General features: G+C 36.3%; 1 protein-coding gene across 4 annotated transcripts in view; it reads right to left on the reverse strand.

Moving 5' to 3' along the window:
* Positions 1–16,187, reverse strand: part of LOC139686335 (phospholipid-transporting ATPase ABCA1-like) — a 116,535-nt gene that overhangs the window by 78,080 nt on the left and 22,268 nt on the right. For 3 of the 4 annotated variants that reach the window (XM_071583507.1, XM_071583508.1, XM_071583505.1), the window contains exons 1-5: positions 13,266–13,378; positions 12,568–12,679; positions 10,871–10,964; positions 8,848–8,986; positions 7,186–7,334 (exon numbers count right to left, since the gene is read on the reverse strand). In XM_071583507.1, the coding sequence (XP_071439608.1) occupies positions 7,186–7,334; positions 8,848–8,986; positions 10,871–10,964; positions 12,568–12,633 (448 nt within the window). In that variant the 5' untranslated portion in view covers positions 12,634–12,679; positions 13,266–13,378. Of the gene's footprint in view, positions 1–7,185; positions 7,335–8,847; positions 8,987–10,870; positions 10,965–12,567; positions 12,680–13,265; positions 13,379–16,187 lie in introns of those variants that run through there. The other variant, XM_071583506.1, reaches the window with a different exon arrangement.

The raw sequence follows: 16,187 nt of genomic DNA on the forward strand, positions 1-16,187 counted from the left end.
GGAGCGCCTCGCAATCGCCGGGGAGGCAACACAGGGAAGCTGATCCCATTGACCATTAAAACAAAAAATGGTGCCGGTAGTGCCAGCGACTTTCGAATTGCTATTATTATTCTTAACCCCCCAAATCCTTACCAGCTGCATACCTGAGAACTTGACTCGGTCTAACACCAAACAAAAGAAACCTTTGGCACAATAGAACGTTTTTAAAATTCCCGCTGTTATTCGATGAATGTAATCTCATTTATGAAAAACTATCAACTTTCGTGACATTTATTATCTCACGCACGTTAAGGAGCTCAATCAGCTTCAATGCAAACAGAAAATTCCAACTCATCGCTTTTCAAGCCACATTCGGATAAAATACTCGTGCAGTTGGGTTAAGAGGGGAGTGCAGCGGAGGCTTTAACTACCCAGTACGAGATACAGGGTATACCCGCAGTTTGACCACCTCTACCAGCTGTACACCACCAGTTTGACCACCTGTACCAGCTCTAGACCAGCAGTTTGACCACCTCGAGGTGCTATCCAAGTGCTTTCATTAAGTAAAGATAGGAATGGTCACACGCGCCCCGTCCCACCGAAATCATGAAGTCAAGGTCAACTGATCGGATGGTGGCACTAAGCACAAACAACAATGATTCGCCACATTGATGTACGTCTATCCGTTCCATTGATTAACTTTTCCTTGAGTAATAGTCACGAGAAATGTGCCTTTCACGACTCTGGCGTGGAATTATCTCGTGTATAGGGAACAAACGCAAAAATCTTTCTGGTTAGCAATAAAGAGTTAATACTTCTCCCGGTCGCTAGCTCAGTCATATAGAGACAACTTTACCTATTAAGCTGAAATTTTCTCTGGTGACAGCATTGAAAGATAAACAAAGATGTTACACAAATTTTTAATCGACAAAGCCTTGATAGTTAAATATTTTATTTTATTATTGAACTATCTAGCGTTTTTAATTTGATCCCAGTTCTATTTCCCACGATATCAAATCTGCACATATTTATACTTCGGCAGGATCAGTTTTAACTAAATAATGTACGACACATATCATATACGAGTAGTGTTCGTTCCTCGAAGTGCAAGAGGCACTCCGCGTGGGAGATAGGAATCGAGCTTCATCCAAAGTATTCTTCCTAATTTGTTATGTTTTGGATGGTACTAATAGTAGTTTTTAAAGTAGTCTCAATAATAACCTTGAAAGACTATAATTATTATCCACGTATTATGATAACTTCCTTTGCTTGCTTTAAACTATTTCCTTCTTTATTTCTTCTACCCTAACTTCTGCCTACTTTCATGCTGTCTCAAAAAGCCTATTTTCATCCATTCTCTTCGCCGTGTACCCGATATCGCACCCGACATATGCTTGCCATCTTTTAGCCATTAATGGCATAAATATTATGAAGCCACTGCTTATTAAGACATCATAGAGACTGGCTAGGAAACAGCCCTAGAGTAAAAATATTTTGCTGTGCAAATATTGCACATTGTGACGCTAAATATGTGCTTGAGAATGGCTGTCTTCTATTCAGAAATTTTGATTGATCCGGACTGCGTTCGAGTGACCATCTTCACCACGGGTGGAAGATACTTGCTGAATAAATGTCTCACTATTTTCAGCTACGTAATAATTACGTAGAAGATATGAATTTTCGTTATGTTAAGGCACAATTAAACATTGATTTGACGCATTTGTAGAAACTGATTTACCCTGAGACATTTCACTAGATGCACATTCACAGTGAGCTACATCACCAGGGCTTGTGCGTGGGTGTGGAAACACTAGGCAGAGGAAATCCATTTCCCGTTATATGAAAGCATGCTGGAGAAACAGTTTGCATTGCTACATCTTAAGGTGGTCTCGTCACAAGCAGTTCCTTCAAGTGTGGGAAACTGCTCATATAATAAGGCCAGCAAGAAATTAAAATCTCCTATCAATAAATCAATTAAGGTTAACTTAATTTCAACAACTGTTCAAATATGGCAGTTTTACTATTTATTAGTGACTGCAAAAGTTGTTAGCTAATAATTTTCACAATGACGATCACTTTTTTCCAAAGTTCAGCCTCGTTACCTTCGCATGATAATTTTAACACCGTCGTGGATTTCTTATCACTTCCTCATAGCCTCCTATATTCTTGTTTGCCCTACATTATATCCTTCTTCATCTCTTCAAACTTCACCAGGCTTCATGCCGTCAAGTCTATTCTCTTTATTCCTTTTCCCCGCATACCCATCATTATGCCCTCCATCACGTTCTTCAACATCCTACTGCCACTTCCAACGCTTCCTCCATCAAATTTTTCCGCCAACCATTTCTTTCCTTTTCGTCTAGTAATCCTAACTCTTTCCCCATCCTATTGAAAACTTATAATTAATCTTCCTCTTTATCTCATTCCTTCTCCAGACACTTGATAAACCTCTATATCTACCCACACCCTCTTTCTTCCAAAACCTAGAGTGTGATCATGGATCTTTTTGTGCGCGTTATCGCTATGTCCTCGACGCGAATTTCCTCTTCCGACTGGGCTTCGGTGCTTGGTGGCAGCGCCGTCGCGTTGCGCTGGTCAAAGTATCCCGAATTCAAAGAAAATTAATATAATATTCGTCGTCTTAACTCAAATAACAATAAAGATAAGCATTGAAGAGCCGCCACCTCAGTTTTCTGAGCCAATAACCGATATTCTAATTCCAGTCATCGATTATGTCCTATTTCTAAATGCAATTGGTACGAAGCAAAAATATCAAAATGAATTGAAATCTCACGTTTTAAACATCTCCAAGAAATAAGCAAGATTGCTCGCCATGCTTTGCCCCATGTCTGGGAGGGCATACATACGGTTTACCCATTGAAAATTTACGTATAGCTGTATGGATACAACTGACTCCCTCTCATCCGGTCTCGTTTTATCTAACCTGGACTGCATCCGCTCTCACAATCAGATTCTCCAGAGGGTGAAGTAGTAGCAGTTTTTATGCGAGGCGACCGACAGCTAAGGTCATTTGCGCCATTAGGGATGAATGGGAAAGGGTGGAGGTAAAACCCGGCGTCAGCATTAGCCTACTCTTGTCGAAAGGCGCCAAGGGGTCCACAGTTTACCGTCCGCAAAGCATCTAGAAGTCGGGACACCACTGAAAAATACTTGGTCGGAAAAATATTTATTTTAATCCGGGCCCTCTCGGTGGGAAGCCTGTACGTTAGTGATCCCAATCCCCTCCAGATGATGAATCATGGATATGAGTCGTAAATGTATACTGGCAATATTTCGGGAGTTACTAAGTCCACAGAAATACAAGATTGAAGGAAAAATATATTTACAGAAAATAAATTATTTCCTGACTGAAGAAGGTGCACCGGGTCAAAACCATGGTTGTAAAGTTTCGGCGGAACCTCGAGATTCAATTTTTTTTTTAAAACTACGATTGTTTCAAGGGTGTGACGCTTTGGCGGAATGATACGAGTTCGACAGGACCGAGAGCGTTGTGGACACACAACATTTAAATTGCATTAATATTAATTTTTTTATTTTATCAATACTGCCAGACACAGTAAACACGTATAAATATCATCCACGTATATATATATATCTAAAATGGCACGATGAAAGTATTTTCGTATTTACCCGTCACTTGTCGGACGCAACAGGTTTGACAAGGAATGACCAGATAAGAGGGTCGTCTAAAGAGGGAAGACTATAACGTCATGTAACTCTAAATAAACTGCAAATCGATATATGTATTTTGGATCAGTACATTTTCGCAGGCCTTCAGTTATATTATGTAATGGCCCCGGTCTCACCACTTGAACTTCCTTTCTTCACCGCGATATGTCCTTGGGTAAAATAATCAGCTGACGGGTTGATTGACCGGACGAAATTGCATCACTTATATGCAACAATTTCAGAGTGTAAAAATCATTCGCCTTGACCCGGCCAACTTAAACAGCAAAATATTATTTTTTGGTGAATAAATTATTATAAGGCATAATTGTTTGTAGACGTTTCCCATTTCTAATTATTCACACAGCCTTAGGTGCATGTGTTCCTACATGCGTTCGAATTCATTTATGAGCTACAAGTACGTAAAAATAGAAACCCGCTTCGAATCCGTATATCTGGACCCTGCCGATGACCCACATAAACGTCGCCAAAAACCCTAGGCCACCCTTCGCGAGCAAGAAGCGAGGAAGCGTCATCAACGATTGGAGGTCCGTGAGGCAAGCCTTCGACTCGTCTCGGCCGCCGACGGCAAGCATTCCGCCCGGACTCCTTGATCCAGTTTCCCTTCCGCAGATGGTCGCGACAACTTTCCTTCGGCCAGCTTGGAAAACAAATAATGCCCGTTTGTCGCCTTCAGTAATGTACCGAACGGCGGTGACCGTCCACCGTGGATCAATTACTGCGCAGCTGAGAGTATTTCACGGACATCGACTCGATCGAGTGCTTGCTCCTTGCTTATTCGGGGAACCTTGAGACGTCTGGAGCGGTTGTTAACTTCCATCCAATTGCAGTCGGGAGGAAGAAACGGAAGACTACGAGAGTGGAGCAGATCATGGATCTTCATGACGCGGGGTCTCATTATTTACTCGATGGATAGCGAATATACTATTGCCGTTCTAAATACTTCTGTAAAACGAACTCAAACATAGATCGATCCTGATATTACCACGGATCATTGAAGCTGAGTCGCAAATTGATTTGTGCGCATAGTTTGCAAAGAGCTTTGTGGATAAAGATAACGCCAAAAGCACGATCATTCATCGCGGGCCAGCTTTGTGCAAATTGTTACTTTGGCCTTTAAATCAGTTCTTTAAGTGATGGAGCCTGCCCGTCTAATATTGGTTTGTGGACTGAACCTTAATTATTACGTATGACCAGTATTTCCTCGCGATCATTACAAAAATGACATTCTGAGATGCCTAATTTACTGTCGATACAAGCTTTAACAGGTTTAGATTTCACATGTAACCAATTCTACTTCTCACATCAAGCACATCTACTATTGATTTTCGAATGCTAATTCCCATTTTAACAGTAGAGAGCATATCGACGTTCGCCATTAAAAGAGTATTTTAGACCACACAGACTGAAGTTATCAAAGCGTGTATATATCGAATAGCATAGATTTAATCTTACCCACTTATTAAAAGCGAAAAACTAGAAGACGAATCTATATTCTTCTCCACTCCATCATTCTCAGATTTCTTTATATTCCCTTCAGGGAAGTACATCTCATATTTTTGTAGGTAACGATCAGCTCCCTGATATGTATCAGAATAACACCGCATGCAATATGTAAAACAAGTTTCACCCTTGCTTTTAATGAGCAAGTCCATATTTACCCCAATTCGAGAATTTAACAAAGCAAAAATCATCCGCCCTGAGTGGGATTAGTAGCTGGATCCCTTGATTTCCGGCAGAGTGATTTCGCCAGTTATACCACGGTAGAATTTATACTTCTAATAATCAGGAAATTCAACATCGCGTAGATACATTTTTTTTTAAACAGGAGACAAAACTGGGGGGATTACAGTGGTCAGACAATGCTGTAAGGACAAATGAAAACAAAATACCCGTGAAAGTACTCAATGAGAGAATGGAGGGGGGAGGATGATTGGGAAGACCCAGGAAAAGATGTGATAATACAGCAAGTGGGGGCTCAAGAGGCATGCTTATTACTGGTGAAATATAGCATCAAAGAGAGGAAGGAGCGAAACGAGTAGGAATCAAGGGAGGCCAGGAGTGTCCAAATTGGACTACACTACCAAAGGAAGAATGCACCTTTTTAAATCGATGATTGACTAACAATGCACATTCACAAGTCCCACGAAAATTCAATCCATCTCACCAGTGGCTTTCATTATTATTTTATTGACTTTCTAATTTTGTCACATGCTACTCAATCCTCTTCCCAGTATGCCCACTCACTCTTTACTGTGGCCATCAACTCAGGTTTCATCTTTCATTCCTTCCTCCATGAACATGTCGAGATAACCTCTAGTACTCCTCATCTGGCTTGCTAATGATCCAAGTTAAATCCTTACCATGAAGGATTCCACAGGGGTTCTTCAGCAAAGTTTCACAACTCCCAATTTGCATTAGACCAATGTAGAGTTCTCTCTTAGTAATGTTTTACCAACTGAATGCCACGAAAATTGGCCATTAAGACCTTATTCATGAGCCAATATTAATCTTTCCCATAAATAAATAAACGGACCTAAGATGAAATTCATTGGGTAATTTGGATGATCTAATTATGTTGCAGAGCAGTAGCAACAGATTTGTTCCAAATACATGAAAAACTATTATTAATACTACCTGAGCAATAAAATGCAAAACTTGGCACTTATATTTTTCCATTGAAACTAAGGCACATTGCCATTGCCTTAATTACTAGAACTGAAATGTATTCACTGCCCTTAATTTTTTGTTATCAGTTTCTTTCTCCTTTCATCAAGCCCAAAAGAATGATTTGAAAATAATTTCTCAATGCCATCATTGACGGTGAGATATATAGCTGCACTTAACTGATAAAACTAAATTTTCTGGTCCTAAATCATCATGGGGTTTGTAGAAGGCATTACTAACATGTGTAAACAAGGTGAATTTCACGAATGCCCCCATTGATTACTTGTATGAAGAAAGGTTGCGCTGTTAAAATAAATATATTGTGCAACACAAATCTGATACCATATTCACTACTAACCAAGAAGAATAGATAAATTATAATTTAAAATTTTTTAACCCTAGAATCTGCTTAGGTTGCCTATTATAATGTAGCAACTACTCAATGTAATTAGCTAGAACCTGATACGAGAGAGCAATAATCTTCAAATGAATTCTTGGTGGCTGAATTAAGACACCTGAGATTTAGCTAGATAATGAGCCCAAAAAATTAGTATGTTCTTTGAAAAATGGGTCAATTTTTTTGCTTAATTACATTAATTTCTTTGTTTGTAAATGGCATGGTTCACAGAGCTGCAATACACTACATTCTATTCAGTGCAACCTTAAGAATTAAAAGTTTAATATCACTAACAAAAATTTATCTTCAGCACAATACCTTCGACCTCAACAATAAGTGTGATTTGCTTGGGATCAACACAAAGGGAACAAGGTTAAACTATAAAGAAATAGGAAATATTTATGGAGGGTTAAGTAAGGGCAATCAGAACTTACCATTGATCTTCCTTTCTTGCTTCATGGTACTAGTAATTAAGGCAGCTAAATCCTTGACATCACTCAATGCACCCTGAATGCCTAATAACTGTTCCTGTTTGACTTCATCTTGTCCAATACTTTCTAATTCATCCATAAGACGTAGGATTCTACAAAAGAATTCCAATAATTGTTAGGGCTAATAATTGTGAAAATGAAACATTAAAATTATTTCTATTCCAATGAATTTGCTAACTTTTGCATAGCATTTAAGGGCATTGTGCCTTAATACAAGAAATGCAACTAAAATAATGAACGTTAAGACATACAAGCGTGTTTATTAGCTACTTGTCCTGCACTGAATTTGGGTGCTGAGTAGCATAGTGATCAGAGAATTTGGCCATGAACCAGTTTCATATAAGGATAACTGAGTACCACCAAACCAGGATGTGATTTTGGTTTTTAGATTATCTTATGGAACTCCAAGGGATAAAAGGAAAGAAACTGGCTCCCTTGATAAGTCAATTTCACTCATCATATAGAACTTGGTATGAGGTGAGTTATCCCATTAAACCAACCTTTGGGTCGATTGGTCAATCAGGCTCATTTTGATGGCATAAAAATTAGCATAGCATTAGGATACAAATTTAATGGTTGCTGAATGGATCTAAAAACAGTATTTTATTAAGTTTACTCTATATACATAAGTTTATACACATTTTTTAAATATTCATTGAATTAAAATGTATGGTTGATTTTATGGAATAGATATACATTTAGTATCTTTGCCAGAAAAAAATGTGTCAAAAATTCTTAAATAGTGATTGGGTAGGCTATTAAAAGCATTTTTCCCAACTTCTATTGTAAACACACATTCATTGATTGATATAAATTATCAATAATACATTGGCATTATAGATTGACTGGTTTGGTTTGGTTTTCTGGAAGTTATTGGAACAACAATTGCCACAATGCCAATTTACGTGAAAGACAATGTACAAGACCAGTCCACTTCATGGTCATTGATGATGACAATCCAGAAGTCTGTATCTTTACAGCTTCTAAGAGCAGCATGAAAAAATTAGGTAGCTTCAAGCACATATAGTAATCAAAGAATCACCACCATGACCTATTGTAGGAAGGTTTTAAGCTATAGTTTTGAAAAATTCCCATACTAATGTCGTGAAAAGATTCACTAAAAGACTTACGTAGTTGAAAAATACCTCCAAGATGACAATATACTTTAAAAAAAAGAAAACTACATATTGCTTCAACTTAAGTTTTGTCGAATTCTATTCGGTGCATATATTTTTAAAAAATTGAAAGCTAAAAGAATGCTGTACAAGCTCATGCATTATTACAGCTCCATTAAATCACCCAAAATTTATTGATTTATTAGCATCATTCTTATAAGTAAATAAACATTCATGGAGGTAAAAATGCATAGAAGTGAAAACACATTATATTTGAAGGAATAATTTTGCTCTGTGAGTACCATTTTAATGGGAAAATTTTAGAAAAGGCACAAACTACTTCAGTTACACCTTTATAATTAGGGCTATAATGGCCTTTGTCATCAACTTCTAAAATGAAAAATACATAAAAACATTTTAAATACAGATTAACTCATTGAGATTGCAGCGGATACAATATTTTGAAGGTAAAAATGCAGAAAAGACTTACATGGAATCGTCAAGAGTGATAATACCAGAGGTTGTCTCATTCACTACATAGCGATGACATGTATTATTAAAAGCACAAATAAAACTCTGAATGAATGGCAGATTCCCGGCAGATGGCATTGCCTTTTGCTGGTAGTGGCCTGTAAGTAGAAAATGTTCATAACATTTTATTAAAAATTGGTTGTTAAATATATAAGTCAGATCAATTATAAAAAAATCTCTACTCAGCATATTTCCATTGATTTAAGAAACCAGAATAAGCAACTTCCCCTGAATTGCAAGAGAAAATGAGAAAGATAAAAATATCTGACTATCCCTCATATACTTCTATTTGGGCGGCAATAGTGTTAAAAAATGTTAAAGGCGGCTGGAAATTAAGCATTGGAGTGGGTCAAGTCTAGGGATTTCCACAGGTACTCCACTTCCACTGATGTTTTGATTTCCAAGTCATCCATCATTGGAAGATGCCTCTGAATAGATGAGTTGGAAATTAAAATGTTAGAGAAATAAAGTTCCTCAACCTGTGGACATTTGAGAAGATTTAATCCAATTGATATGCTGGGAAAGCACCTGATCAAAGGTTTGGAATTTCTCATGATAGATACGAGTGCTCCACCTTTTCATGTCTCACCCAACAAATGGAATACTGAAGACTAAGAAGTTCTCACCTCATGGCATTTGAGCAGGCTTTCGATAAGTCCAAAAATTCTGTAACTGTCAAGATTTGAAACTACCATAGGTCCTAGGAGTGTGAAGCCATTACTTGGCCATTCATAATAATTTCATAAATTTACCGATCAATTTTGGTTACAAGCGGAAAATTATTGACTTGAACATTCAATGAGATTAAAAGAAACATCAAACAGGCGAACAACAGATATGTCAGCCATATAAGACCACACATTACCCATTCCTGAGGCAGGAATGATGCAACAACAAACTCTTAAGACAAATTGACAGAACAATACTTGTATAGAAAACCAGCAATATCAATGCAGATAATCAATAACATGGCCAAGTTGATTGGAATGTGAACAAATCAAATTGTTTTTGCGCCCTACAAACCAGTGAATTCTTTCATCAAGAGAATGTTAAAGCTAGACACTTTTAAAAATTCCTCACTTACTCCTGACAGTCATTTTTTACACTAATGAACTTCTCAAGGGATTACATTTTAGAATTCAAATAGTTTAAGGAAGGGGACAATAGTTCAAATGAGAAATCTGTAACTTTTACTAATCATTTTGCCATGATATTTTCAAGAGTCAAAGGGGCAAGTGAAAAACTATGCTATAACAGTAAGTAAATAGGAAAATACAAATCACAGTAAAAATCATGGAAACTTAAAATAACAATAATACTTTCACTTTTCTTGAACAAGATTCACATTAACTCACATTCCTTTATTTAAAGCCAGAAGATAAACAGCTTGTAGAGACAAAATTATGTTTAGGAGTCAATTATTAGACTGCATTTAAGATTTCTAGAAAGTAAACTTTATTAACCAAGATTTTACCAACAATTGTATGGCCACCTTCTATCATTGTCAGTTGAAAGACACTCTTTGACTGATGATGGTGGGAGATTTCTACAGGAATAGTTCATAACCATTTATGTTAGTGTCCATTTAAATGCTTTTCAGCTTTTAGGGGAGGCATCCCACATCTATGGCCATTTGCAACACTAGGGATAGGTGAGTAATATGATAGAGGCAGAAAGATTCAGAAGATTTACATTCACGGATTAGAGGAAGGGTGGTCATAAACCCAGCATCTACTCAATATGAAAGGTACTAGGCCCGGTTAACGCGCAATCCAATCCCTTTAAACAGATAGCATACTTACTTATGGTATTCTCCATAACACACCCCAAGTAGGGATCATGATACCATAGAAAAAATTCTGCCATCTCCAGGATTTGAACCCAGGTCTTTGGAGTGGGAATTACTGTACATATGCTTATCAATGACAAATTAAAATTTAATTCAGCAAATTTTTGTAAGAATAAAATCTCATTATACTTACATTCATGTCTATACAGTTTAAGTCCTCTAGTCCTCACCCACATTAATATCGAAAACAAGAAGAGAGGCCATATTATCTCCACAAGACATCTTAACTGAAAAATAAATCACATTTTACAACTTTAAGCATATGTCAGAAAATAATGGCTTCATAAAAACGAACAGTGAGGCAACAAATACCAAATATAAAAATATGAACAACTAGATCCACAACTACCTTTATGCCAATTCAAAATTTATTGAGAGTACAATAGTATTCCTTCCACAAATTTTGTCCATTGTTTTCCTTTAAACTAATACATGAAATGGTGGATTTTATATACATTTTGGAAGGGTTGACCACATTTAAGACTTCACCTTTAAAATAGTTTGTCTACAGTGAGAATAAGTCACAAATAACAATAATATGGAATTTTGCTGAATGAATGTTCTGACATCTAAGGTAAAGTTGATCTATACACTCATAGACTAAGCCACTCAGGTATTGCAATGTGTCTGTCTTTAGAAATTTTCAGCTGATGACCATTTTGCACTCTGAACAGGGAGTTAGGTTTTATTAAAATATTCTCTACCTTTAACTTATAATGCCGCAGGGTAAAATATGCTATATGTGAAGAGAAGGTGGGAAATAAAATGCAATAAAAAGTGAGTAAAATTAATATGGCACAAAGAATCCTGAAAATCACACATATAAGGAAACTAATAATTCAATGTATACCATGAATCTCAGAAATATAAGACGGAGGTGACCTTAGATGCATGATTCTGAGAAGAAACCTTAATTAACAGTAGCAATGGAAACAAACATTATACAATAGCCCATCTAATGGATGGCGAACCACATTTTCAGCATTCTAAACATAACTTTCGACCTAGGGACAGATATTTTGGGGATTTTGGTTCTTCAATATTGTTAAGAATAAATCAGGAATCGCCACAGAAAAGATGAGTCACGCCACTGACAACACTTGATTGAAATACCTTCCTAGTGAGAAATAAATCCATAAGTGTAATATAACAATTTAAGATTGGGAAAACATTACAAACTAATTCAAGTTAATTAAATGAAGAATACAATGTATCTTTCCACTGTCTTAGACAGTGGAAAGATACATTGTATTCTTCATTCAATTAAAATGAATTTCCACAAAGTTGAGCAGGGAACAATTGAAAATTCAAGGTAATAATTAAACCACTAACATTTGTGATCAATTTATGTTTGTACTTCATTTCAATAGCAATATTTACATTATGTTGAAAGGTCTTCAGCTACTATTAAAATGTATACTTCTCACAACAGCCTACTTAATTAGTATACCCATAATTATTATTGGATCTTATAATCCAATATTTTTATTGAAATATATATCACACAAGAACTACAGAGACTATTCGCATGCATTAATCCAATATGTGTTTATTTTATATTTCTATCAAACAAAGATTTCAACATAATCGCCAATGGACATAATATTTTATTCCACCAACCACCATACTCCACCGTTCACCCAACATATCTTAAATTACTGCCAATATAAGAGTTTAATCCTCAAAAAAGACCTAATTGTGAAATTTACTTTAAAATAATCTTTAAGGGGGTGGGGTATTTATTAAAACAAAATTTGCATAAAGGGTTATCCTGGGAGACATTTAAAACGTATGAAATCTTTGTTTACAATTGCATTATGCATGACTTACCTTTTGCCTTTTGCGGAGAATGAAATTTTTCCATAAGAGAAGCTCTAGCTGAGAAAGAAACCCCATTTTTCTATTTGTCCTTCACTGAATTTGGCTTCCCTGGTGCCATTTCCTGCTTGATTAAAATTGCAGATTTAAGAAAAGGTCAGCGACAAAATTGTTATATTCAAATAAAACCATAATGAATAGAATAAGTATGTTCACGAAATTAGATCATTTCAATATTTTGAACAACTTCACTGCCCACCAGCTCGGCCGGATAGGAGGAATAAAATCGCCGACTTAAAATTTATTTCACGGTTTGAAGGTATCTCAATCCAGATTTAACAAAGTAATTCAGCATACTTCTAAATGAATATAGTTTCTAACGATAATATACAATGGTTTGGAAAAACATTTACGATGCTAAACTGATATTCATAAAAATGATTCACGAGAAACACTATTTAAACGTCGCCGTAAATTTCTGCGAGATAACTGATAAGGCATTTAATTTTGAAAACATGACATATGAAAAGAATCAAATGTAAATAAACAATATAAAATTCAAAAATGCAAATTCAAGCTGAAAACCATACATAAATTTCTACAATTTGGAAAAAGTGTTTTTTGTGAATGAGTGACAGGCTGTGACTACTTCACACCGCCAATCATTTATCGGTTCAAGAATCATAAAGCCCCTATAGCTATGGACTTACACTAATACATAATCTCACAAGGTAACTAAATGAAATCATTCACGCCTTAGTGATGCTAAACCTCTTATAAACTGATTTCATTCAGCTTGACTAGTACCCCTCCAGCAGAAGACACTCATTTTAGCGAGTTGACAGTAGTTCCATCTACCTTCCCAAGGTCAAATTACGTCATTACCGCGGTGCGAATGAATATGTGAAAGCGAACAACTTGAAACCTCGGTCATGACCTTTTTTGTATCGAAGTTACATATGTTATCAAGCAGCCCAGCAAGGTACCGCTATTAAAAATATATTATGAACATGAAAAGAAACTCAAGACTAAATTCGAATGGTATCTTGCATGCATGAACTCTGACTATTTTATCGTAGTGGTGAAATATATTGATGTTAAAATCATTGCGAAACAGGTACAGAGAATTAGTGATTACTTTAAGCCCTTCGCCAACAATATAGCCACTAAAAGTTGAGAATATACTGGCATAAATGAGAGGGAAAGGACTTAATTTGGCTTTCACCTAGATATTTTATCGGTCACGGTCTTAACGCTCTACTTCATAGATACGTTGGTATGCTTCCGGCCGAGTAGGCGCTTGAATATATTTTTTTAATTCCCGGTCTTAAGGGATACCAGGGTGCCAAAGGAATATATCAAATTCTTCATTCAAAACTAATTCAAATATAATTCTGTTTTCTCAAAACTAACGAAAGCTTCTATTGATTACAAAATGCGATCAAATTTTAAGTGAGAGAATGCTCTAAGAATTGTTCCGGCGAAATTTTTCCTGCGTCAATTCAAGCAGAGCCGTTTTCGGATCATTAAAGGCGTGAAAAGGTTTTTTACTTAGATAAAATAGAATACTCAGGGATAGGTTAGTTACAGTTTGACGGGGAAGCCTAATTCCAATATTCAGTGAAGAAGGAATAAATATTGGTTGGTAAAACTGAACAGTGGAGGATGAAGGTTCATTGGACTTTGATCGTATTGTTGAATAGTATTCGCGAACGCCATGTTTGTAAACCAGTATCGTATATTAAAATTAATTGCAAACGTCTGCATCAGAAGACGAGGCCAATTTATCCACATTTTTATGAAGCAGAATCAATTAGAAATACTACATAAGCTAACCGTCCAATTCAGCTACCGCTGCTTATTATTAGTAGTGATATTAGAATGCACATTTCAGAAAAAGAAGCCAAAGAAAGCTACAAACAACATCTGCCAAATAGAAAAAGTGAAAAATACTCGAGCGAGGCTGGCCTTTTAACAGCTGTTGGAGGCATGCGAAAAACATGATGGAACCCGAAAAAAATGAGGAAAGATCAGAAAGATGGAAAAAAAAGCGACACTCACAAAATAATTGAAGCCGTGGGTAGAAATATGTTCGAAAGGAGAAAGTGAATTGTGGAGAAATTACTAGATTATTTGGGGTAGATAATAGACAAGAGCGTCAAAACGAAACGAAACTTGGCAAAATAAAAAGATAAAAGAAATTAAATTGGCCTCAAAATAAAGAAATATTTGGAGAAGCTGTTTTAGACAATGAACTAACAAACCTATAGAGGGAAAAAACGAGATGAGAACAGCCAAATAATAATTCAAACGTATAAAAGATTAATATATAGGCTAGTTTTAAATTACAAAAATATAGTATAGTATAGGCCAGTCTTGAATTGAGAAATTATAGTATATTGGCTAGTCCTATATTGAAAAATACTTTGTACACAAATATTTGAAGAGGAATATACTGTTGATAAAGGAGATACAAAATAGTGAGGATTTAATGCAGCGAATAAGAGCTGGCGTGTGCACAATTTTCCATGAATCGATGGTATCGCTTCGGAGTCCGTTCAACATGCGTGGGGGAAGACAAACGTCACTGACTAATCAATGACGTATAATCGATGAGTGATACGCAAACGCGAAAGTAGAAGAGAATAATAGCGCTTTTTCTTATACGAGGAGTTCAAGAGCTTGAAAACATTTTACATAACATTTAACATTACATTACATTACATTTAACATTACATTTAACATTGCATTTAACATTACATTTAACATTACATTTAACATTAATCTGACGAAAAATTGAGTAGCTTCGGGCGTCATGTGGTGGAAATCAAACATAATGAATTTTTTTTAAATTCATCAAGTGGAAAAATGCTACGATCAGTTACTCATTCCTGATGGTAAATGTATCGAAGATCTTGTTAATGCACAGAATAATATACGTGTATTGTAAAGTTGAAGAACTCCACGGTATATTTATTACCATGAACGTATTTATTCATAAATTAACCAAAAATAGTTCAAGTTGAGCCTTTTAAGCAATATGAGAATCATAAGCAAAAATGACGCTAAAAAATATCACATCGAGATAAAGCCAACTTATTGGGAATCGAAACCACGACCCTTGGGTCAAACGCAGATGACGTTACCACTCCGCCAATGAGAACAGAAAATGAATATTATTTGGGAAAAAGATGTGGCCGAGGAGGTACTTGGGGGGCCCATTTGGGGGGGGGGGGCGGTGCGCCGTTTGAGGCGGGTAAAACGGTTCAAACGTTTCGGTAGGGACCAGCAATTTCTATTGCCCAAATTATCCTACAGAGCAGAGGATGGAAAAATACCGAAAAACTTCCATCTTTTTCGTAACTTGTGTGAATGCAGTGGGAAGAACTGTAGGGGAATTCCATTATGCAGACTAAAAAAAATCTGCCGAATCTCAACACCCTGAAAGTGAGACAGAAATAATGAAGAAAATAGCGATTTGAAGGCTACATAAAGACTAGTTTACTGCAATTAAATTAGGATTCAGCTGTAAATAGATAGGAATAATTGAAGAAGCTATGTACGGGACAAATATCTTCACCAGTTATCAGCAACTTCTGCGTGGGGAAAAGTATGAATGAGAGGAAAAACAG

Source organism: Hetaerina americana, unplaced genomic scaffold, assembly GCF_022747635.1.
Source record: "Hetaerina americana unplaced genomic scaffold, ioHetAmer1.1.p SCAF_14, whole genome shotgun sequence".
Taxonomy (NCBI): domain Eukaryota; kingdom Metazoa; phylum Arthropoda; class Insecta; order Odonata; family Calopterygidae; genus Hetaerina; species Hetaerina americana.